The following is a 22767-nucleotide window of genomic DNA, read 5'->3' as shown; positions in this document are numbered from 1 at the left end:
CTTCTTTCTTAAAAAAAAATAAAAATAAAAATAAAAATAAAAATAAAATGTTGATTGTTCCTTTTGTTTAATAACATATCTAATATCTTTAAAATAAAAGAGCAGTAAGTTGTAAGAAATTTTCAAAGGTGAAAAAACGGATTCTTCAGCAAGCAAGTTTCAAAATTTGGACAAAAGAAACCCGACATCCACAGAAAAAAGTGGATCTTTTGTATGCCTCTTTCTTAGCTGAGGCATCTGTTTGTTTAACTTTCTAATAAGTTTCTATTTTCTTGTCTTAATTAAGGTAACTTTCTCTTTTCGCAATTTCAGGAAAATAAAAGTGAGGTTTTACTTTTAACCTCATGCCTCCCAAAAGTTAATAGAATTTCAACCGGCAAAATTAATTGGATTTCTTTTGGAATTAGAAAAAGGAATTAGCCTTTCCTTCCTCATTAGAGAACACATGTATCTGAACAGAAAAGAAAACAGAATAGTCCTCCTTTTTTTTTAAAAAAAAAAAAAAAATTCTTTCTATTTAAAGAACAATAGGAGTCCAAACTCGAAAATGAAAATAAATGAACCTTTTCAGCTGTAATGAAAGTCTCCGGTCCGCGTGATTAAAAATCGCCCCGCCATACAAATAAAATATAATTTTAAATGGTATCCTTATTGATTTAATTTAAAAAATAAAAAAATAAAAAATAAAATCGTAGATAAATAAAATCACACACCTTCTCTTCTTCTTCACTGGTACCTCACTTTGTAGTTTCTACTCAACTCCCACCACCAGCATCTCCGTTCACCAGCGGCAGGCACCACAACTCCGCTCCCTCTCCTCTCAAAGCCCGCAAAAACAGAGAAGGCAGAAAGCAATAATGAGACTCCTCCTCCTCCTCCTCCTTCTCCTCCTCTTACTCCACATTTCTCAATCCCGCACGGTCCCGGAATACAAAGCCCTACTCTCTATCAAATCCTCAATTACCGACGACCCCCAATCATCCCTCGCCGCGTGGAACGCCACCACCAGCCACTGCACCTGGCCTGGCGTCACCTGCGACTCCCGACGTCACGTCACTTCCTTGGACCTGTCTGGTCTCAACCTCTCCGGCGCTCTCTCCCCCGACGTGGCCCACCTCCGCTTCCTCCAGAACCTCTCCGTCGCCGCCAACCAGCTCTCCGGCCCCATTCCCCCGGAGATCTCCGCCCTCTCCTCTCTCCGCCTCCTGAACCTCTCCAACAATGTCTTCAACGGCTCATTCCCACCCCAGCTGTCACAGCTTGCTAGCTTACAAGTACTCGACTTGTATAACAACAACATGACCGGTGACTTGCCGCTTGCTGTTACCCAGCTGAGAAACTTGCGCCACTTGCATCTCGGTGGCAACTTTTTCTCCGGTCAGATCCCGCCGGAGTACGGCATCTGGGAGTTTCTGGAATACTTGGCGGTTTCCGGTAACGAACTCGGAGGCAAAATCCCCGGCGAAATCGGTAACCTAACGAAGCTGCAGCAGCTGTACATTGGTTATTACAACAGCTACACCGGCGGTTTGCCTCCGGAAATCGGAAACTTATCGTCGTTGGTCCGATTCGACGCTGCCAACTGTGGGCTTTCTGGTGAAATACCGACCGATATAGGGAGGTTGCAAAACTTGGACACTCTGTTTCTTCAAGTGAACGCTCTGTCTGGGCCATTAACAACAGAGCTGGGTTATTTAAAGAGCCTGAAGTCCATGGATTTGTCAAACAATATATTTACTGGCGAGATACCGGCATCATTTGCCGAGTTGAAGAACTTGACGCTATTGAATCTGTTTAGAAACAAGCTTCACGGGGCAATCCCCGAGTTTATCGGCGTTATGCCGCGGCTTGAGGTGTTACAGTTGTGGGAAAATAACTTTACTGGGAGCATTCCTCAAAGGTTGGGGTCAAATGGCAAGTTGAGAATTCTTGATCTTTCGTCTAACAAATTGACAGGAACTTTGCCACCTGATATGTGTGCTGGTAACTGCTTGCAAACTTTAATCACTTTGGGGAACTTTTTGTTTGGTCCGATTCCTGAATCCTTGGGGAAATGTGACTCGTTGAGTCGGATGCGTATGGGAGAGAATTTTCTTAACGGATCTATACCTAAAGGTCTGTTCGGGTTGCCCAGTCTTAGTCAAGTGGAGCTGCAGGATAATTATTTAACGGGCCAGTTTCCCGTGTCTGATTCTATCTCGGTCAATCTGGGTCAAATTTGTTTGTCTAACAACCAACTTTCGGGTTCGTTACCGGCGAGTATTGGGAAATTTTCTGGTGTCCAGAAGCTTTTGCTTGATGGGAACAAGTTCTCGGGCCAAATCCCGGCCGAGATTGGCAAATTACAGCAGCTTTCGAAGATGGATTTTAGTCACAACAAGTTTTCGGGTAGGATTGCGCCAGAGATTAGCCAATGTAAGCTCTTAACTTTTGTTGATCTCAGCAGAAATGAACTTTCTGGGGAGATCCCGAATCAGCTCACGGGTATGAGGATCTTGAATTATCTGAATTTGTCAAGAAATCACCTTGTCGGTAGCATCCCTGCATCTATAGCAAGTATGCAAAGTTTAACTAGTGTTGATTTTTCCTACAACAATCTTTCCGGTTTAGTTCCTGGAACTGGTCAGTTTAGTTACTTTAATTACACCTCGTTTTTGGGTAATTCTGAACTCTGCGGTCCTTATCTGGGGCCTTGTAAGGATGGTGTTGCTAATGGCACCCACCAGCCACATGTTAAAGGTCCATTATCTGCTTCTGTGAAGTTGTTACTTGTTGTTGGATTGCTTGTCTGCTCCATTGCTTTCGCAGTCGCTGCAATCATCAAGGCAAGATCACTGAAGAAGGCTAGTGAGTCTCGTGCTTGGAAATTGACTGCCTTCCAGCGCTTGGACTTCACTTGTGATGATGTTCTTGATTGCTTAAAGGAGGATAATATAATTGGCAAAGGAGGTGCAGGGATTGTTTACAAGGGGCTTATGCCTAATGGTGATCAAGTTGCTGTTAAAAGACTGCCTGCGATGAGCCGGGGTTCTTCTCATGATCATGGATTCAATGCTGAGATACAAACTTTGGGGAGGATTAGACATAGGCACATTGTAAGGTTATTGGGATTCTGTTCTAATCATGAGACCAACCTTTTGGTCTATGAGTACATGCCGAATGGTAGCTTGGGGGAGGTTCTTCATGGCAAGAAAGGAGGCCATTTGCACTGGGATACTAGGTATAAGATTGCTGTGGAGGCTGCTAAGGGGCTTTGCTATCTTCATCATGATTGTTCACCATTGATTGTTCATCGTGATGTCAAATCAAACAACATCCTCCTCGATTCTGGTTTTGAAGCTCATGTTGCTGATTTTGGCCTGGCTAAATTCTTGCAAGATTCAGGCACATCAGAGTGCATGTCTGCTATTGCCGGTTCTTATGGATATATTGCTCCAGGTATCTGATTTGATTTTGAAAATTATATGTTCAATTATTTTGTTTCTCTGTAGAGATTTTTTCAATTAATTGTCCAAAAGCACTTTTGACTCATGGTGCATTAAGTGAGATCTTGCACAATCTACCATAATTTTCTCTGTGTTTAGATCTAGTTGGACTTTAGGGTTTCTGTACACATGATTGGCGCTTTGAAAATGTTAGTTCTCCGGTCGAACCAGACCCAGGCTTCTGTATTGGAAATATTGGGCAGCTTTGAAAGTACATATTTCTGATAATTTGCTTTTTGACAATAAATTAGGTGTACATGTCAAGAAAAATCACAAGAGTCCAAAATCTTGATGATTGTAACCTTTTCAAGGAGTGGTATTACTATTTTGTAACAGAGATGACCAAGAGCAAATTTTGTCCTCAAACTTACAAATTAATATATATCCGTCTCATTTTTTAATTGAAAATCCAATGTTGTCTTTGCAGAATATGCTTACACGTTGAAGGTCGATGAGAAGAGTGACGTGTATAGCTTTGGTGTAGTCCTCTTGGAACTAATTACTGGCAGGAAACCAGTTGGAGAATTTGGTGATGGTGTGGACATAGTTCAGTGGGTTCGAAAAATGACAGACTCCAAGAAGGAAGGAGTTCTTAAAATACTAGATCCACGACTCCCCTCTGTTCCTCTCCATGAGGTGATGCATGTGTTTTACGTTGCAATGCTCTGTGTCGAAGAACAGGCTGTAGAGCGCCCAACAATGCGTGAAGTGGTTCAAATTCTAACAGAGCTGCCAAAGCCTCCTACCTCGAAACAGGGTGAAGAGTCCTTGCCACCATCAGGCACAACTAGTCTAGACTCACCTAACGCTTCAAATAAGGACCAGAAAGATCATCAACGGCCAGCACCACCTCAATCTCCACCACCAGATCTTCTTAGCATTTGAAGTGTTTTATGGGCAAGGAGTGTTTGTTCTTTAAATTTCCATGAATTGTGTTAGTTTTTATCAGGCTTTATTTTTTTTTTTTAGTTTTATTCAGGGCTGTTGGGGTTGTGGGGGGGTTTTTCTCTAACTAATTAAGGTGTTAATGTTTGAAGTATTTCATGTACAGTAAGATTGGTGGGCTACGTGGGGGTATTTTAATTTCTTTCTTTAAAAGTCTTCTTTCTTTTCTTTTTTTTCTCCCCAATCATGTCAGTGTAGTAACTACTGCCATTGCTGCTGCTTCACTCTTCTGTCATCTGTTATTATGGCACAGCTGTTAACTGTTGTACCTCTGCAAAACTCGAGCTCTTGTGTAACATCAAGGGAGTGAAGGATGAAAGTCGGTGTTTTTAAGTAAGTATTAATTACGTGTGATGGAAAAAGATTGAAAATTCGACACTATTGGGTTGGATGATTGCACCCTTGCACAGATAAATGTGTTTTAGTTCTCATAAATGTTCCTTTCAATTACCGAGACAGTGGGGAGGTTTTTGAAAAACCCAATACTCAATTGTCCTTCTGGCATAAACAGGTCACTTTTCTGAAATAAATTCAACTGTAGCTCTGCTGAAATGAATGCTTGTTTCCCTCTTAAAGAAGCAATGATTTAAAATTTCCAACTTCTCATCTTCTGCCCGCCATTACTCCATAGCCTGTACGGCTACTGGCAATGGTCCATCATTTTCCCAATTCTTGGTTTCATTTATTGGGGGCAAATAGAGATCAGAAACGGTTGCCTACTTGCTTGCGTGCCTTTTTCACTGGGACCCAAATATGAAGTTTACCATACGCAATTCACGTGCATTGATATCGCAAATTATTCGTTGTTTTGGAAATTTAGTTTACGTAAGACTATTTGGACACATCACACATTGAAATACTTACTAAATCTATTTATTTAATAAATTCATATACAAAATTTAAAAACTATATATTTTACTTTACTAAACCTATTTGAATACCCATTATAACCTTATGTGAAATTAATACAGTTTCAGTATCTTCCCTCTGGCCTCTCTCTAATTTTTTTAGTTTTCGCAGTTTCATAAGCGCATCTTCTCTTGAAATTGTAGAGATACTATATGCAATCGCCAGACCATGAAATATTTTATTAGAGAAAATAACAATTACAGCTTAAATGATTTTTTGTAATCAACATTTACTTTCGTTCATGCCTAATTTCTTTTATGCATAACCAAAGCTTGATTAGGAGAGAGAATTTTAACCAATCCCAAAGGATTTGATAAGAAAAAATGGTTGGCTAAACTCAAGCCTTCACCAATAAGAAATTTTTGGCCAAATCTGAATATATAAGGACTTCATAAACTCTCAATTCTGTCAAAAAAGATATGGGTTAAAGATGGAGAGTTGTTTTTATTTAGGATATTATAGTAGTTTGTGTTAGGATTTTTTATTATTAAAAAAATAGGTCTAATGAATATTTTGAAGGGTTCAAATCCTGCCCTTTTGGCCGATTTTGGCAATCCGACACAGAATCCTGAAAGGCTGAGATGTAGAATTCGGACTGAAATTACTCAGAATACACTTTATAAGCAACGCATCTTGAATTTTCAGGGTGCAAGTAGGACTCGGTAATATTTTAAACTGCCCGTATTTGCTTTATGAATAATATATAGAGGTGGTGACGAAGGCATACGTTTCGTTTGGTAGCATTCGTTGTATCTTCCTCTAATTTGCATGGTTAAAGATGCTACGAGATCAACGGTGATTGATTGAGGAATCCCAGTGGGATGAAAAGTGACGTGGCTTGTCCCATCACTTTTCTAGCTTTTTTAATTTTCATTGACGGACATGGAATCGGGAAAGCATGTCAGCCTGTCAGGTTCGTTTGCTTTGCTACTACTGTGGTTGGCTTTAACTCAAAAGAGAACCAAAAGGGCTTGCTTGATCAATGATCATTTTAATTTTACATATTTAACAGATAGAATTATTATGTTACAGCTCAATTTTTTCGTTCTTCGTAGTTATAGGGAAATTTATATAAATAGTCCAAAAACATTTGGATTTTTTAAAGTTAACCACTTTCATTTTTTTTTTATCATAATTAGTCAATTATGAAAGAAACTATCATATTATATTTATGTACACACGCACACTACTCTCAACCAACTATCAAATTAGCACCACTCAATAAATCATCAAACCTCACCTATCTCAACAAATCTTCAAACCTCATCACTCTCAATAAAAAATTAAATTCATAAAACAATATAGGCGATGTTTTAAATGTTGTCTCTTTAATAATGTAGTTTCATAAAATACTTAAATCCATTTAGAATTAAGGTTTAGACTTGCTTGAGATTGAAGTTGAAATTCAATACGCTAATTATTTCATAACTTTTGAAAGAAATAATATTTGGTAAATTTTGTAAAATTGGATTATTTTTTTTATTTTGATAGCAGTTTTTAGAATCAAGTAGGGAGTTTCCTTTTATAAGAAACTTATTAAGTAAATCATCATACCTTTTTAAAATTTCTATTATAACATTAATATTTTAACAAAAAGATAATCGTATCCTTTTTTTTTCTAAACACCAAAATATATAAGTTATTAGCTATTATATTACCACCACAATCAAATTACGCCACAATTATTGTATGTTCTCTCCAAAATCAAAGTGCTAATCCAGTAAGTTTATATTTTTTATATTTTACTTTAATTTTCTAATATAATATTCAATAAGACTTGCATATGGTTACGTAAATTTTCTTTGAACTATGACAAATTTCACATAAAAGTTTACCATGACATTTAAAATCAATTTTATAACCATGGCATTTAACATTCAATCTATTTATAGTTTTTCTATGGTCATGATGTTTATTTGAACAACTCTAATGTTAAAGTAATACATATTACTTTTTTTATTTTATTCAAATTATGTATTGATATGAATTTTTCTCACATTTTATGTAACAAATTATGAAATTCATTAGATTTTGTTTAAATGATTTTTTTTCACTTTATATAATTTTGTGTTTTTAAAAGAAAAAGGTTGTCTAAACATTATTAAACATACTCCAAAAATATAAAAGGTAATTTAAATTTTTGTCTATTTTGTTCATTATATATAAAGCAACATTTTCATAATAAAATTTACCAAATGCATGTACACTGCTTTTCAAACTCACAGTAATAATAACAATATAATTTATCAAATACTAATCTATTTTTTCAATCAACAACTTACTTATTTAGTTAAAAACCTAAACTGGTCCTTAGTTTCCCTTGATGTATCAAAAAAAAATTTCAAAACAATAAAATTTTGATTAAAATGAAGTAGGGGATGATGCCCAAGAAATAAGTGATAGACTTTTGCAATAAGTGCTTGTTGCAGCCAAACAAAGGCTGAAGGTGCCATACGCACCTAAACAAAGGCACTAGAATGCATGTCACACCAATTATTAACCAAAACTATAGCACTGCAATGGTCAAATCCAAATTTTATTCATTTATAAAATTATTATAAAAAAATTTTAAAAAAAACACAAATATTGTGTTTTGGTGCAACATGCACCTCTCGCACTAGGCACAAGTGTGATAAGTGTGCTTATTGCACCAAAAAAAAAAAAAAAAACCAGAAAATACCACCTTTCTCAAACTACCAGTATCGCCATTAACAAAACAACCATGATCAAACCAATAGAAAAAAAAAATGCTCAATCCAACCAACCTCGCTCAAGCATACAATACAAGAGGTATGGCAACAACACTATCCAATAAATAATGGATTAACTAACCTAATGCTAAAAAAAAAAAAACTAATACTAACAAAAAAAATGGACACGATGTCGCCGCAAAAGATAGACAAATTGTAATCAAAGATAAGCTGATGAGCCATTGTGTGAAATTGTTGTAGTGTTTTCGATGTTCGATGTCGGCTTTTGCCGTCGAGGGGTGATGGTTTGAGAGTGAGGGTTGATGGGCTATGGTTTGAGAGTGAGAGTTAGAGTGACTAATTTTAAACTATTATAAAAAGGTTCGAAAAATCCACAAATTTTTGATAGTGATACAGGCAATTTGGTCTAAAAATTTTGTATTAACTAACTACTATAAAAAAAGTTAGAGTGACTAATTTCGAAAAATCCACAAATTTTTAGACTAATTATGTAAGTTTCCAATAATTATATATCTTCACTACATAAATTTATTTGTATTTTTTTTATATTCAATTTCATTTCAATTAAGATATGTAAAAAGTGGGCGCCTTTCAAAAAAGAATAAATTTCACTTAGTTTTCTCACTTTTAGTATTTTTGAACAATAAGTACATAATTCAAAGTCAACTCATGGTTTCTCTCTCTTTATTTATTTATTTATTTTTCTCATAAAAATTCAATAGGAAGAAGTATTAGAATATTTTGATTTGATTATTCTAGATTCTTTTAAATAAATAAAAGTTGTCGTTGAATGATGCGTAACAATCAGTCATCGGACGGTCAGAAATAGTGGGCTGGTAAACTGTAAACTTGCTGCATCGCAAGTCTGGATTTTGGTTTCTTTCACCAAGGATTCACGCAATCTTGTTTCAACTTATTTTCTTGCACATTGGCATTACTATTTTTATATGTATCATTTGGCATTTTATTTTATTAATTTATTCATATTTTACTTTTTACCAAAATCTTCTTCCAACAGTAGACTCTGAATAACCAAAGAATCAATATCTGGATACAAGTAACTAGGGTCAAGAGGGAACATGAATCATTAGAACCTAATCCCACCTACTCACACTCACTCACACACTAAATTCTAAATTAATAAATGCATAATTAATGCCAAACTTGTGATTAACAAATAGGTTATTGAAACAAAGATATGCATGATGTATGTTCGAGTTAATCAGTTGATAAGGGCCCCGATGTCAAGTGCTCAAGTGGATGAGTATTAGAGGAGGTATTTGGTATATAATATAAACAAATTAGAAGACGTAATCAATATAATCTATAATTATTTGATACAATGCAAAATACAGTTTACAGAAAATGATAAATATGATTTTTTATAGGTTAGATTTAATTAGTTCAACATATGTTCTTCACATTTTTTTTTTACAATATATTTCTATTTCAGAAAAGAAAATTTTCAAAATCCTAAAAAAGCAGTCCTCGTGGTCATTTGATAATCACGTAATTGGCATTAAGTATTCTACGAAAAAAAAATGTTAAAAATGCAAGAAATTATTTCATAAGAGATGGTGCACCAAACTAGTAAGAACCCACCATTTTAGTAGGTTTGATAAGTGTCACTACGAGACCTACCTACTTATTTATTTTAAAATTGATCTACCTATCTCATTCAAGTACACGGGTTCAAAATTCATCAGACCTATCAAAATAATATATTTTTATTGATCGACACACTATTTCAATATGTTAAGGTGGTGTAGAGGTCCAATGTAAATTTTTTTTGGATACACCAAATGAAGTGGACAAAAACTTAAGAACTAAAAAGGGAAGAGATTTGATTTTGACAGAGAGAAATTAACCCCGTGGTTCAAGATTCCCTTTTGATGGGGGTATTATAAACGTCAGCAAACCCCCAATTTGAATACCAAAGACACAGTAAAGATCGTGAGGGAGGATTGAGAAAAAAGGAAAAGTTCGAAAAAGACAAACAACTTCACAAAGAAAAATGCAACGCATTCAGGGCAACTACGTTTTCTTGTGAAAATAAAAAAATCAGCCTTTGCCTTTCTTAATTTTGATGCAGCAATTTACAGTTCTTTCCACAATTTTATTTCATCTTCAAAATATGTTTTAGCATTTTTAATATCGTATGCATGCTGCCGTAAGAGCATAGATGTTCCATGGGAATGCAACTTTCTGTCACTTTCTCCATTTCATTGTGCTGGCTTTTTTTCTCTTTTACGTAGCAGGGTCGGTGCTCCTAGCTAGGCCTCTTTAAATCTTTTCAAATATGGTGGATCCCAACTCATATCATGCAACTCTATACTGAAACCTCATCAAGAATGGTAATTGCTTGACCAAAAGTTCAATTTACTTTTCTTATGAGCCATTACTGATTTCGTTCTTAATGAAGTTGTATGCTTTTCATTGAAAGGAAACCCAAAATATATATATATATATATATATATATATATATATATATATATATATATATATATTAAATAAAAGGGTGCCTTCTCATATCATAAGTTATATATCCTTATATTTGTTATGAAAATTTTAATTAAAATTCAGACTAGAAAGGGTGCCTTCTCTAAGAATTTTAATTGGTGTATCGAATGCCTTTTCTAGTAAGATTAAATCTGATCAAGGATATCCGGTCCGGGCAGTGATTTACTTCCGTGGGAAGGATATTTAGATTGCATCTTGATTCGATAGTAATTCACTTCTTTTATCCAACGTGCGGTAAGAGTTTTGTGTTTTCTTCTGCACATATGTACAGATGAGTCGTTGAAATATATATTTGGGACACTATTTCACATATTTGAAAATGTATATTGAGTAAAGTACATAAAACTTGAACAACCATCAATTTTTAAAATTAACTTTTGAATATAAATTAGATTCATAAACTTCTATATAATTATGAATATAATAAAGCCAAACTCGCATAAGCCCACACTACTTTATCACTTAATAAGGAATAGAAAAAAGACTTAATTTAATCATCATAGAATGAATATATACAAAGATATATCTTTATGTATAATAGATGCATGTTCCAATGGTCATAATTTTTTTTCATCACACATTCAAAATTGTGTTAGTAAGCATATATTAGTAAACGTATTTAAAACAAAAAATGAGTATTAAGTAAAGAAAAATATTTTAACTATTGGTTGTAGAGATCAATTGCATGATAACATTATCTCTCTCTCTCTCTCTCTCTCTCTCTCTCTCTCTCTCTCTCTCTCTCTCTCTCTCTCTCTCTCTCTATATATATATATATATATATATATATATATATATCGTAATGGCTATCTTAGAGATACTTCAAGGTAGATCACAAATTATAATTATATACATAAAATAATAAATAATAAAAAATATATTATAACTTTATTCGTATAGTTATAAAAATATACTTTACCTCATAACCTTTGCTCGACTTGTTAACTGTTCTAACATAATCGAACTATATATATATATATATATATATTAAAAAAAAGAAGGTGAAAGTATAGTGAATTACAGAATTGAATTATTGACGGGATCAGGATCCAACAAGTGACAAAATGATGTCTTTTCGATTGATAGCATTGTAGCCATGGAGTTAGGCTGTTGTTTGATAGGACAAGAGAAGGACCCCACGGATGGAAATGACCAGAAGTAGGATTCGGGAAGAAACCTCTTTTGTCCTCATTCTTTTTGTTCTTGTTATCATTATTGTTATTTTATTCCCGGAGTAAAAGATGAACCCATTAATAAATAGATAAAGAGAACAGAGACAGGATAAATACAAAACATTTTTTTCCACGCAAACAAATAATGCTTGCTCCAGTCCAGTCAGTCATGAGTCATCGATGGAATGGAGCATGGGGTCTTGATAAAAAGAGACAATATGTAGTGGGTATGGGTTTTGATGATGCAGATGCAGATGTATCGCATCCTCTAACAATGACCCACTCAAGCATCCAGATCCAGCTTTTGTATGTGCCTAGTTCATGTCTAAGATACCTAGTATATCAATGCCTTTGGCTTTGGTATTGATTCTTCAAAATCTGTTTCAGTTTATACAAACATTAATTTAGGAACTTGAAAATAGTAATAAAAAAAAAAAACTTGAAAATAAAAAATGCGAATATCGAATTTCGATTGGATCCTCCGAAAATCATCTACATATAACTTTTAATTTGTTCAACTCTCAACGTGAACTCACCTTTAAGTGAATCAACGCCGACTGTTTTTGATGCAAGTTATGCACTTGTGGAGAGCGAGCGTTAGATATATTCCAAGTGATGGTACTGATGGAAAAAGCAAGAGAAAAGAGAGACACTGAGTCGGCCTTTCATATTCATAGCTTTTGAAGATTCAATATGAACAACCAATCGGTAGGACACACGAGAGAGAAGAAAAAGAAAACGAAAAGGCTTTAATTTTCACTAAGTTGGACTTTGGCATTAAAGTTGTCGAGTACTTTATGCATGAAGTTGAACACAGGTAATGAGAATATGACCGTCGCATAGCATCCGCACTTCACCTAAGTCCACTCCCCATTGTTTAAGTTTATATTAAACAATCTAATACTTGTCCTCCACATATGATATATATTACAGTACTGGGGTAATACTTTGAAACATGAATATGTTAAAACTGATGGCCTTGTGGAATAGAACATTAACTTTGTAGCACGTTTCGTTAGGTATCTATAATTATTAATAGACTGTAACCTTACCTTCTTTTTCAGTATTCGTTTTTTTGGACTCAATTATTGTGAGAGAGAGAGAGAGAAGGAGGGGTGGGATTTGATGTATGTTCACGTACAGACATGGGGAGCGGTTGCGGGGCCAAGTGAAGAAAGGACTGGTGGTGATGGTGGGTTAGGAATTGAAGAAAGAAGCAGCAGCTTCTTCTGCTTCTTTTCTTTAATAGTGTAATAATGTAATGTCTCACGGGCCTGGCGCTCTGCTTGTCTCATGATTGCCCAGCCAATCTTTGCATCAATTATAAAACTATTTGTTTTTAGCACCATCAATCACGAGTCGAAAAGCCGAACGTACACGTTACTCGATTACATACATACCCGTACGCATCGCTTTACTTATCAAAGAATAAAATAAGCCATTTAGCGTGCACGCAAGTGACGGGCCTACCCGGGCATGCGAGCCCGAGATTGTACCTTTCGGCCCGAAAACCGAAACTACGCTGGCACCTTTGGGTTTTTCAGTCACGTACACTCAAAAGGTTTTAGAACTCACACACACACACCAGAAAACAGTTCCATAAACTCGCGTTCTAATGGAGTTTTTCTTTTGCACGAAATTATATTTATAATGAGTGAGTTTTAAGTTGAAACCAACGAACAATAAAATTTTTAATACTGTTATTATATTTAATTCCTAATAGCAAGTTTTCCAGGGAAGAAGAAGAGACATTTCGACAATGCTTCATCACTTGACAGATCTAAACCCGAACACGTGTCTGGCAGAAGTATGAACTCTGATTTTGAATTGATTAAAATGATAAGACAGGCGGCAGTTCGTCATCTACATATTCTTTATCCATTCATTACAAGAATATCAAAAGAACCAAACCAACCCCACAAAGATGAATCTTTTGCTTCTTCTTTGTACCTAACTTAATTCCATCTGATTATGGAAAAACGAAAACCCTACCTCTTATTCTGGGGAAAGTAATCTTGAGATATTTGAGGCAAACAACAAAAGCACAACCATTATCATTAGTCACCATGTGATTGGTTACTCATTTCCTGACAAAACTGACTCCCTTCTGAATGCTTCCCGCTAACTCTTTCTTTGCCTTCTCCAAACCAGCCCTGTTGATGAAAAGCAAGCACAATATTAATACACAGTCCCTTCAAACTTGCTCATACAGTAGGATATTAGATTTTAAAGAAACAAAGAACAAGAAAAACCAAAATGGAAAATAATTACAAACCTCTCATACTCATTCAATGGGCCAAGTGAGTAAATTTCCTCAATTCCAGCACGGCCAAGCCGTACCTTGGATGCAAAGAAAGGGAGTTCAGTCACCTATGCAAAAAGGCAAAGCTTAAGTTTCTAGGAGAACCACCAAGTAAAACTGCAAGATGATGGAGCAAGAAGGGAGAAACATTCAAGATGCGTTGTGCATGTAAGAATCCTAAGATACCGTAGAAGCCACGTATGCACACTCAATAACACTGGCATCCCCCCTCAAACCTCGGAGACAAGCATCTGCAAACTTGGCAGCAGCATATGCCTGCACTTTTTGTACACAATTTTTCTTTGTCACATTTTATGCTAGCTTGTTATTATTTGTCCAAATCCACAAGGAAAAAATGGACATGACTTTTATAAGAAAAAGCATACTACGACAAGGAACTAACCATGGATAGAGTGGCCGAACCAGCTCCAGCTTTTGCCTGCCAAATATATTAACAATGCTTACTAACCTATGGTTGCAACAAACATGTATAAAAGAATGCGAACAAAATAACGCCTTTTAGCAAAAAGTTTTATGAAGAAGTATAAACATGGAAAAAAATTATTATTTAAGATGGGATTTTAAGCCAACATTTCCATACAACATGGAAAAAAATACTATCTGTCCCAATCATCTTTGAAACATTCAAAACAAGCAGTTCAGATAACAAGGAATTCCTACATTGAAACGCTTGCAATATTGAAATGGCTATTGTGAATTCCAAAATCAGATCACAGAACAAAACCGAAGACATGGTAGTGCTACTATAGGCACATATTGCCACCGCTAACTCTTTATCTCAAGTTTTCAACTTCATCACACTTTCAATATTATAGAAAATCAGCATTGACCTTGTCCTTAGTATAGCAAGTATAGCAAGGGTAGAACTATTTGTTTGTCCTTGTCATCTTAACACAGTCCACCACATACCATAGAGATTTTTAGTGATGTTTACCTAGTGCACTGTATACAGTCATTACCCAAATATTATATTTTCTTGTTTATGTTTTACACAGATCAACAATACAATTTTATAATATATTGTACAACTAGTAGAAACAGATGAATTATTTGCAGCAACTTGTTTTATTATGATGTACCAATCCTCAAACCCAAAAGGAGGCTAAATTGATCCACAACCATCCAGAAGCTTTTTAACCAAGGAAAAAAGTGTCTGAGACTCTTTAGAGCTCTTTTAATTAATTTATTTATGTTTCAAGACAGTTGTAGTTCTTTGTTAGTCTGTAGCATTTACAGAAAGTATGTCAAAAAGCATGATCTCGTATTGTATCACCTATTCTCCATTAACATCCATAAGGTATTAACATAAAATGAAACAACAGATAAGTTGATTGGATCAATTATATCACATGGGTCTCATGTCATTTTATCACCAATCAGACCTAAAAAACATGCTTTGCTTTATTTAAACTAGAAACATCATGCAGAAATGAAACCAACTTAAAGACCTAAATACATGCATTTATTCACAATTTAGAACAGAAAAATACCATATATATTACAGTATAACATTCAAAGATCAGACCAATTTCCCCTGATTACCTCAACTACTTCTGTACCACCATTCTGGATACGATCTGTCAAGTAGTCAATTTCTGTAGGGGTGAGAGAGCATGATGGTTTAACCTATAAATTGGGAAACAAATTATCAGTACCCAGCGAAAATAGAAATTGGCTGGAATATGAAAGTTGTAGAAGTATAAGCGCAAGAATAAAAACATTTAAAAGTATGAAAACTCTTTCTCTTTCTCAAACCTGAGATAAAAGAGGTAAAATAGTAACCCCAGCATGACCTCCCACAACTGGAACATCAACTTCCCTGGGGTCAAGACCCAAGACCTCAGCCTGCAGGAAAGCCAAAAGAATATAACAGAAAGATAAGATTCATTCCACCAGAAGTTAAAAAAGATAATTGTAAAGAATATAACTCAATAACATAGGAGGCCCAACCATGTGCCCATCTTTTATCAACTTTAATGACCAAGACCATATGTCCTGATCCTGGGGCTGAGAAATGTACAATCTAAACAATGAACCATAAAATGACTTGAATCACCAAATTTCAAGCAACATGGGTTTCTCAAAACAGTCATGCCTAATATTTCAGAGAAGACAACCAGCAGATTCCTTCTAAGTGTACAGTTTTATACAGCTCTCTTTGTTGCAATTAATATTATTGCCTCTTCACGACATTCCACAAAGAAGCTAAAGTCATTTGGTAAAAGAAAAATGACAGAAAATAATAAATAAATTCGGGAGATCCATGAATTATGTGTTCGAAGCTTGGCCATTAAATAATACAAAGAGAATAATTAACAATGTAATTGGATACAAATTGCATACCACAAAAGTATTGGCTCGAACAACATCAAGCATTGTGACTCCCAAAAGTCGCTTTGGATCATAAGTGCCAACTTTCTTGAAAACTTCAGCAGCAATTGGAACTGTGGAGTTAACAGGATTACTAATCAAGTTCACAATAGCTTTTGGACAGCACTTAGCTATTCCTTCACAAAGGGTCTTAACAATTCCGGCATTGATATTGAACAGATCATCCCTAGTCATTCCAGGTTTCCTAGGAACACCAGCGGGAATGATTACAATGTCCATGCCCGTGAGGGCATCCTCCAATTGCTGTTGCCCCAAAAATCCTCGTACCTACACATGCCAAACCAATGCTATGTTTCAGTGACCACAACCAAGAACAAGCCAAATAATCTTGAAAATCCAAATAAGAATCCGGAACTGCTCTGCTGTCTACATCAAACTTATTTTGCGCCAGAGGTATGACCATGATCACTGCAGAATATTTATATGTCTTTGTCAACATATACAGACAATGACAATCCACATAAACTGATTATTAAAAAAAAAAAAATTCCCTACATTTAAATTAAAATCTTTACATATTTCGAAGCAAAGGAATTAGAGTAGATTAAACAAAACAGGACAGAACGTTGTTTATTATTATTATTATTGCGCAAAATAGAAGTAGAATGAGAAAAATACCACAGCATTTGTATCCATGTGACTGATATCGGCAGTAACCCCAGGAGTATTGACAACATCATAAAGATGAAGAACTGAAACCAAGGGATTGATCTTCATCAACATAGCCAGAGGCTGTCCAATCCCTCCAGCAGCTCCCAATACAGCCACCTTGAATCCGGGCGACCCGCCTTTTGCCCTGCAATCCATCCGCCCCAAACCCGAACTCTCTCCCTCTATCTATCATTCCATTACACCGATATTCAAAATAATTTCAATAAATTAATTTTATTTTTTTAAAAAAAAGAAAGAAAGAAAAACAGATAAAAAGTTTCCAAGTCCAACAATATGTTTTTAAATTTCAATCAGCAATATCAACTATGCTGACAAATTTGAATATAGAAATAAAATTAAGGGTCAAAGGGAACCTGGAGAGTTGGTGGATGGAGATGAGCAGCGATTCTCGCAATGCGTTGATTTGCTCCTGAAGTTGGCTGCTGCATGGTTCTGAGTTTCTGGAGACTTAGTTGTGATAAAACAAACAATTCACAGAAAATGAAATTGATGCGGTGGTGCTACATCTACTTCTGTTTTTTAATTTATAATTATGAAAACAAAGGGCTGAGATTGCTGACGTGAGGGAGAGAGCTCCGATGCAAGAATTGGGATGCGTGGAAGCTGACTAGTGATCATCTTATCGTTGTGCGGTCCCATCCACGTTACCGAATTTGTTTCCATAATTAATTAATCAACTTTCTAAGGTTATTGAAAGTTAAAATAAGGCCCTGTTCCATGGGCTTGGGCTTAAGTTGCACCATTGGTAAGCCCAATTTGGCCAGTGTAAAACATAGCTGAAGAGGGGGCAAATAAGCCCACGAAGACACAAGAGGCTACTAAGTAGACCCTATTCTCCTTATAATTCATGCTCGTGGCACACAACACAAAGTTTTTTCGATTTTGGGAGTTTGAGTATGGTTGCACACCATAAAATCGTGAGTACATGGTTCTTTCTTAATCTGAGTTATATTGATCTTTTAAAAATTTTTTATTATGTTTCTTTTAGTGGTAGTGTATGGATAAAATTTAACTTTTTTTATTTTTTTATTTATTAACAATCAATCAACAATTGAATGGTTTGTTCAAAAGATAATCAGATCAGGAGAGAATCATGATCTAAAATCATGACAGTACACGCATTTGACCAGCCCTCCTATAGTCCTATTTAGTATATACATAATACATATGCAGGATGCTTTTATCTGCATCAATTTTGGTAATATTGAATGTGAGATTTACCAAACAAGATTTACAACTGAGTCGTTTTAAGCATTAGAAGCAAAACTCTCGCAAAGAACAAACTTTGTTTACCGAGAAGGGATGAGTACCAAAATCTGAGTACTCTCTATAACGAAAAAATAAAAATAAAAATTTGCTAATCATTAACGACCATAAAAAGTGTAACATAATGCCAAGATATACCACGTCTTAATTTGTTGTCTCCTTTCAAATACACCAGCTCAATTTCGCACATGCATATATATATATTCGGAGACAACTCTTAGGGAAAAAAGAATCTTTTAATTGGATGGAGAGATGGTGGATTTATATAGCTGCAGAACATGTTAAAAGAAAAAAAAAACAATAATTAATTTTTGGTGAGACTGTAAAGAAATAGCTCATAATATATATGTGTACCCACACACACACACTAGGGGGAACAATTAATTTAGAATATTATATCAGAACGCACGTTAATTTCTTCAAGACAATGATTTCTTAAAATATTTTCACATACATTGAAATAGATGAACATATAAATAGAGCATGATTAAAGTGTGCAAAGTGCACGACTACACGCATGTTGAGCTCCTATTTAAGAGAAGTTGAGCTGTGAAACCTACAACTCCGAATAAAAGCTTAACACATACGAATAGCGCACAATAAAGTGTACGACTCAGCCCACGTGATCAGGCCACCCCTTCTAATCCATTTATAGTTTTAGACTTTTAGTCTATATCGTCCATGCAAGTCATCTTGGGAATGATATCATATGGCCCAATGGATTGAAGACGGCATTTGTCTTTTTGTCTTGCTTAACATTAATTTTACCAAGGAAAATGCTGGTTGCCCCGGGTCAAATTCTGAAAGTAATCAAAACGATGCCGTTTTGATTTTTTTTTTTTCTCTTCTTCACGAAACGTTGTTGTTTCAATCAAGTAAAAGCAAAACCAACTAAAGCAGAAAAAACGCAGAGAAATAATTACTTTATCAACTGAGAAAAACGCAGAATCTTTAAGCTCTTCATCTTCAATTCGCCACACCCAAGCGAAATGCAGAATCTTTAAGCTCTTATATTTCTCGAAGGTGATAAGATTTGGCTCAGACAAGGCAAAAGCAAAAGCTTGAACAAGATAGAGTCTCAACATTGTCCATGATTCCTAACCTCATCAGCATTAACAATAACGTTTGCTTTTGCCTAGGTCAAACGGCAATGTTTGTTTTTGGTAGGGTGAAACGGTAGCATTTCATGAAGAAGAGGAAAGAAAATAAATAAATAAAACAGTGTCGTTTTGTTTTAACTTTCGGAATTTGACCCGGGGTAAATAACAGTACTGTTTCACCAATTACCAACCAGTATAACCAAGCAATTATGAATGGTATTAAATGTTAGCTTTGTGTTTTTCTTCATCAAACATGCATTTCCTTTCCTATATATATATATATAACTTATTCTCAAGAAACTAACACAAGATTTCTAAACTTGAAATTACATGTGTTTATTTATATTTGCTGTTTACTTTAGATGCACGTATAATTTGAAAGTAGCCCTAGATAGTGGAAGCAAAGAAGTGGGCAAACGACATTGTCGGCCTCTTTGATCTCAACACTAGCTGACCAGGTCCAGCACAAAAAAGTTTTTGTCTTCTAGAAAAGGTAACTTTGGCGACAATTTCTTTGATGGATTTCTTTGAATGTAAAAGAATATATTGACGTTAAAGGCACAACACCCAAATCCTTCATTGTCAAAGAGGGTGGCTGTCTCATTGATACTAATAGCTTTGGTGTATATATATATATATAAATTAGTGTGCGTTCATACGACATTTGCAAATGAAACTTTAATCTACCAAAGTCTTAATCGCGTGTGTGTGTGTGTTAACCCAATGCCCCTAGCTCATATATTATAAGATTAATAGAAAGATATTCTGCTTATTTAAAATATCATTATCTTCGCCAATAACTTAATTACAGTACCATGTTCGAGGAAACAGTAATGTCGGCTGGCATAAACATGTTTTGCAAAATTTAATTTGTTGATGTGGTATGTTGGCTTGTGTAGTAAATTATTACCATATGTGATTAATCTTTCAATGGTTGTTGAAATACTAATGGTTCCAAATTGGGTAAGTAATGAAATTAAGATTAGAAACTAAGAAGCAACACCATCAATTACTATCACATAAAAATAATTAACTTGTTTGTTTAAAGTTTGCGGATGAATTATATTGTATCACACAGATCTGACTTCAAATTGCATGATAATTAAAATCTTGAACTTGTTGTTGGGCAACGGGACCATGAAAGAGAGACATTTGGTTTTCTTGGCTTATTGCTAGAAAACAGACCAAAGGGTAAGTTGAAAAGCTCTTTTCACCGGCCACCTACAGGCTACAGCCAAGAACAGTACAGTGCATTGCCAAAATAAGCCGCATGCACGGCATGCCTTGTGTCTCTTATTCCTCTTTCTTCTGGGGCCGCTCTTTATAACCCCTTTACTCTCTTACCTTTTCCTTTCCGTCTTCTCTTATATTCTTCTTCCTCCTCTCTCATAGTTTCTCTCTCAAATTTGAGGGAGAGGAATTAATTAATAAAGAGAAAGGATTTGTTGGTGGGGTTTGCCTTAGAGGACAAGCACTTCTCATCTTTCTCAACCACCCATTTTACTTGTAAGATGCAATGGCCAAACTACCCTTACCGGGGACTTGGCATTTACTTGTGTACTCAAAAGGTCATTTTGGGTAGATAAGTACTGAATTATAAGGGGTAGTGATGAAAACAATGTAACTCTTTCTCCCTGAACAACATTCCTTCACAGATAGAAAAAGAAAGGCAGACAGGATGGAGCCAGGCAATTGTAGTCATAGCTTTTTACTCAATTTCATATTTAGATTTTTCATCATAAACTACCCTTCTTCTGGTTTAACAATAATATCCTTCGTTCAACTTCTTTAGAATCTAAAGAAGCTAGGAAGAGCTGCAACAAGTTTTCATCATCAGCCATTCACCATGTCCATGTGAAGAATCTGATCATCAACAATTAAATACAGTATGTATGTATACATGAGAACTTCAATTTTCATGTTATTAGTTATGAGGATAATTATGTCGCTATTTCTTCCAACTTTACAATATATTGAACTGTTTTCCTTTCTATATATAGTTAATGCAAATGATAATTTTACACTAATTACGAGTGTTTGTTATTTCTTTTGATTCTTACATATATAAATACATACATACATACATATATATGTGTGTGTGTGTGTATCTTTGTGCTTTCTTATACTGCACGATGTTTTATTTTAAGTTTATGTGTGTTTACAGGAAGAGGAATTAAAAGAAAATTCTAAGTAGATCTGATTACACTTTTAACTGAGATTTGTTGAGAATTTGTCAATTTGTTTTCTCTGTAGCATGATCTGTAAGGTTATGAATTACTTGGATCTTCAGTCCCAGTGGTGTAGTTACTGTTTTTGATTTGTTGTTATTGAACAATACAATTATTTGCAGCTGCCAAATAAAGTGCCAAATTAATTGTCAGTTTTGTTCCGATGTCCATGTTTAAGCTTTCGCGTCTCCCATTCATCAGGCCGGCGACAATCCGCATTAATTAATTAATTGTCTTTTGTTGTTGACATTAAGGTAAGGTTGTATAGACTGGGAATGGAACTCCATGTTGCACTCCACTGTTAAGAATCTCTAAAAGCTTGCTTCTACATTAATGATCATCAATCCCGGATTAATTTGTCCCAGCATTGTCATTATTTTTTGTGCATCTCTAGTCTTGCCATCTTCATTTTATTGAAATGCCTGTACCCAATTAACTTACTTTTTTCCATGATAAAAAAGCAAGCAGCCAGCCGAATCCGGTTGCTTCCCTTGTTATATTTGTTTACAAAGCAATATTCTGCACTGCATATGTCCCCTATAATAAACCTGAGATACTCAATCCTGGCCCCTGGAATCCACATGGTTTGTCACTAGTTGTTTTGATCATCGATGGTTTACACGTAAGATTCAGCAAATTTTGCAAGATTGATTTCTTGAATTTCTGGGATGCCAACTCGTATTAATTATTCACGTAATTAGATTCTCAAATAATAGAGATTACTGCTGTGTATCTTGTTTAAGTACATTTTTTGTTATTTAATGCTACGAACGATATGGAAGATTATCGATTTGTTTTTCCTATGTTAATTTGTATGAAAAATATAAATAAAAAAAATCTTTAGAATTGATTCTGGCGCGTCCATTATTGGTTCTTCGCTTTAACTATTTCCTTTAATCTAATTAAAGGGTATGATTTTTCTGCATGCTATGGAAAAATGGGAGGACTCCGCTGGTTCCTAGCGGATTCCTTATTCTCTGTTTTCGAATATTTTTGCAGTACTTAATTAAACAAGCCGGTGTTTAAGGATATGATAATTTCGAGG

General features: G+C 35.1%; 2 protein-coding genes across 2 annotated transcripts; one reads left to right on the top strand and one right to left on the bottom strand.

The window, feature by feature from the left end:
* Positions 1-585: 585 nt before the first annotated feature.
* LOC102608073 (leucine-rich repeat receptor-like serine/threonine-protein kinase BAM1) lies at positions 586-4821 on the top strand. The gene is made up of 2 exons (XM_006466327.4): positions 586-3438; positions 3913-4821. The coding sequence occupies exons 1-2, from the start codon at positions 858-860 to the stop codon at positions 4368-4370; spliced, it is 3039 nt and encodes a 1012-aa protein (XP_006466390.2). The 5' UTR covers positions 586-857; the 3' UTR covers positions 4371-4821.
* An 8720-nt stretch (positions 4822-13541) lies between these two features.
* On the bottom strand, positions 13542-17718 carry LOC102608370 (malate dehydrogenase, glyoxysomal). Its single transcript, XM_006466328.4, has 9 exons — positions 17482-17718; positions 17075-17293; positions 16409-16723; positions 15821-15910; positions 15608-15691; positions 14448-14483; positions 14231-14320; positions 14018-14112; positions 13542-13895 (listed from the first exon to the last, which is right to left on the bottom strand). Exons 1-9 carry the CDS (start codon positions 17554-17556, stop codon positions 13823-13825), a joined length of 1077 nt encoding a protein of 358 aa, XP_006466391.2. The 5' UTR covers positions 17557-17718; the 3' UTR covers positions 13542-13822.
* Positions 17719-22767: the final 5049 nt, after the last annotated feature.

This window comes from Citrus sinensis, chromosome 7, assembly GCF_022201045.2.
Source record: "Citrus sinensis cultivar Valencia sweet orange chromosome 7, DVS_A1.0, whole genome shotgun sequence".
NCBI classification, from domain to species: domain Eukaryota; kingdom Viridiplantae; phylum Streptophyta; class Magnoliopsida; order Sapindales; family Rutaceae; genus Citrus; species Citrus sinensis.
This window is presented reverse-complemented; position numbering and strand designations above follow the sequence as displayed.

Bases quoted from the DNA above. Each gene is read 5' to 3' on its own strand.
- LOC102608073 (XM_006466327.4), top strand. From the start codon at position 858: ATGAGACTCCTCCTCCTCCTCCTCCTTCTCCTCCTCTTACTCCACATT. The intron at 3,439-3,912 runs GTATCTGATTTG...TTGTCTTTGCAG, and splicing joins TTATGGATATATTGCTCCAG to AATATGCTTACACGTTGAAG.
- LOC102608370 (XM_006466328.4), bottom strand. From the start codon at position 17,556: ATGCAGCAGCCAACTTCAGGAGCAAATCAACGCATTGCGAGAATCGCT. The intron at 16,724-17,074 runs GTATTTTTCTCA...TGGCATGTGTAG, and splicing joins ACATGGATACAAATGCTGTG to GTACGAGGATTTTTGGGGCA. The intron at 14,321-14,447 runs GTTAGTTCCTTG...CAAAAAGTGCAG, and splicing joins GTTCGGCCACTCTATCCATG to GCATATGCTGCTGCCAAGTT.